Genomic DNA, 548 nt, shown 5'->3' on the forward strand with positions numbered 1-548 from the left:
GGTGAGGCCCTGGGGGACAGGGAGACTAACAAGGATTACAGCCTGGAACTGCAGGGGCGGCGGGTGGAGGGGCCCGAGGGCCTGTGTGTGGCCGTGCGCTGCTCCTTCTCCTACCCCGAGGTGGGCTGGAACGACTCTGATCCGGTTCACGGGTACTGGTTCCGCTACGGGGCCAATGTAAACACGAACAAGGCTGCTCCAGTGGCCACGAACGACCCGGGCAGCACAGTGCGGGAGGAGGCCCGGGGCCGATTCCGCCTCCTCGGGGATCCCAGGACCAACAACTGCTCCCTGGGCATCCGAGTCGCCAGGAGGAGCGACGAGGGGACGTACTACTTCCGGGTGGAGAGAGGACCCAATGTGAAGTGGACCTACCAGTGGACCAAGCTCTACGTGCGCGTGAAGGGTAAGTGGGGGCCCGGGAGGGCCGTGGGGGTGGGGCTGGGACCCCGTCCTGGGAGGGGCTGGGTGAAGGGTCTGGCTCAGGGGAGGGGCTGCCCCTCGGACCCTCCCTCCTGACCCTGCGTGTCCCTCCTCAGCAGCCCTGC

The 548-nt window shown here is 67.5% G+C and overlaps 1 protein-coding gene across 1 annotated transcript in view; it reads left to right on the forward strand.

The window, feature by feature from the left end:
- The window catches only part of LOC114007139 (sialic acid-binding Ig-like lectin 12), a 4605-nt gene that overhangs the window by 239 nt on the left and 3818 nt on the right, over window positions 1-548 (forward strand). The window contains exon 2 of the mRNA XM_027770364.1: window positions 60-406. Within this exon, the coding sequence (XP_027626165.1) occupies window positions 60-406 (347 nt within the window). The remainder of the gene's footprint in view (window positions 1-59; window positions 407-548) is intronic.

This window comes from Tupaia chinensis, unplaced genomic scaffold, assembly GCF_000334495.1.
Source record: "Tupaia chinensis unplaced genomic scaffold, TupChi_1.0 Scaffold000129_1, whole genome shotgun sequence".
Lineage (NCBI taxonomy): Eukaryota > Metazoa > Chordata > Mammalia > Scandentia > Tupaiidae > Tupaia > Tupaia belangeri.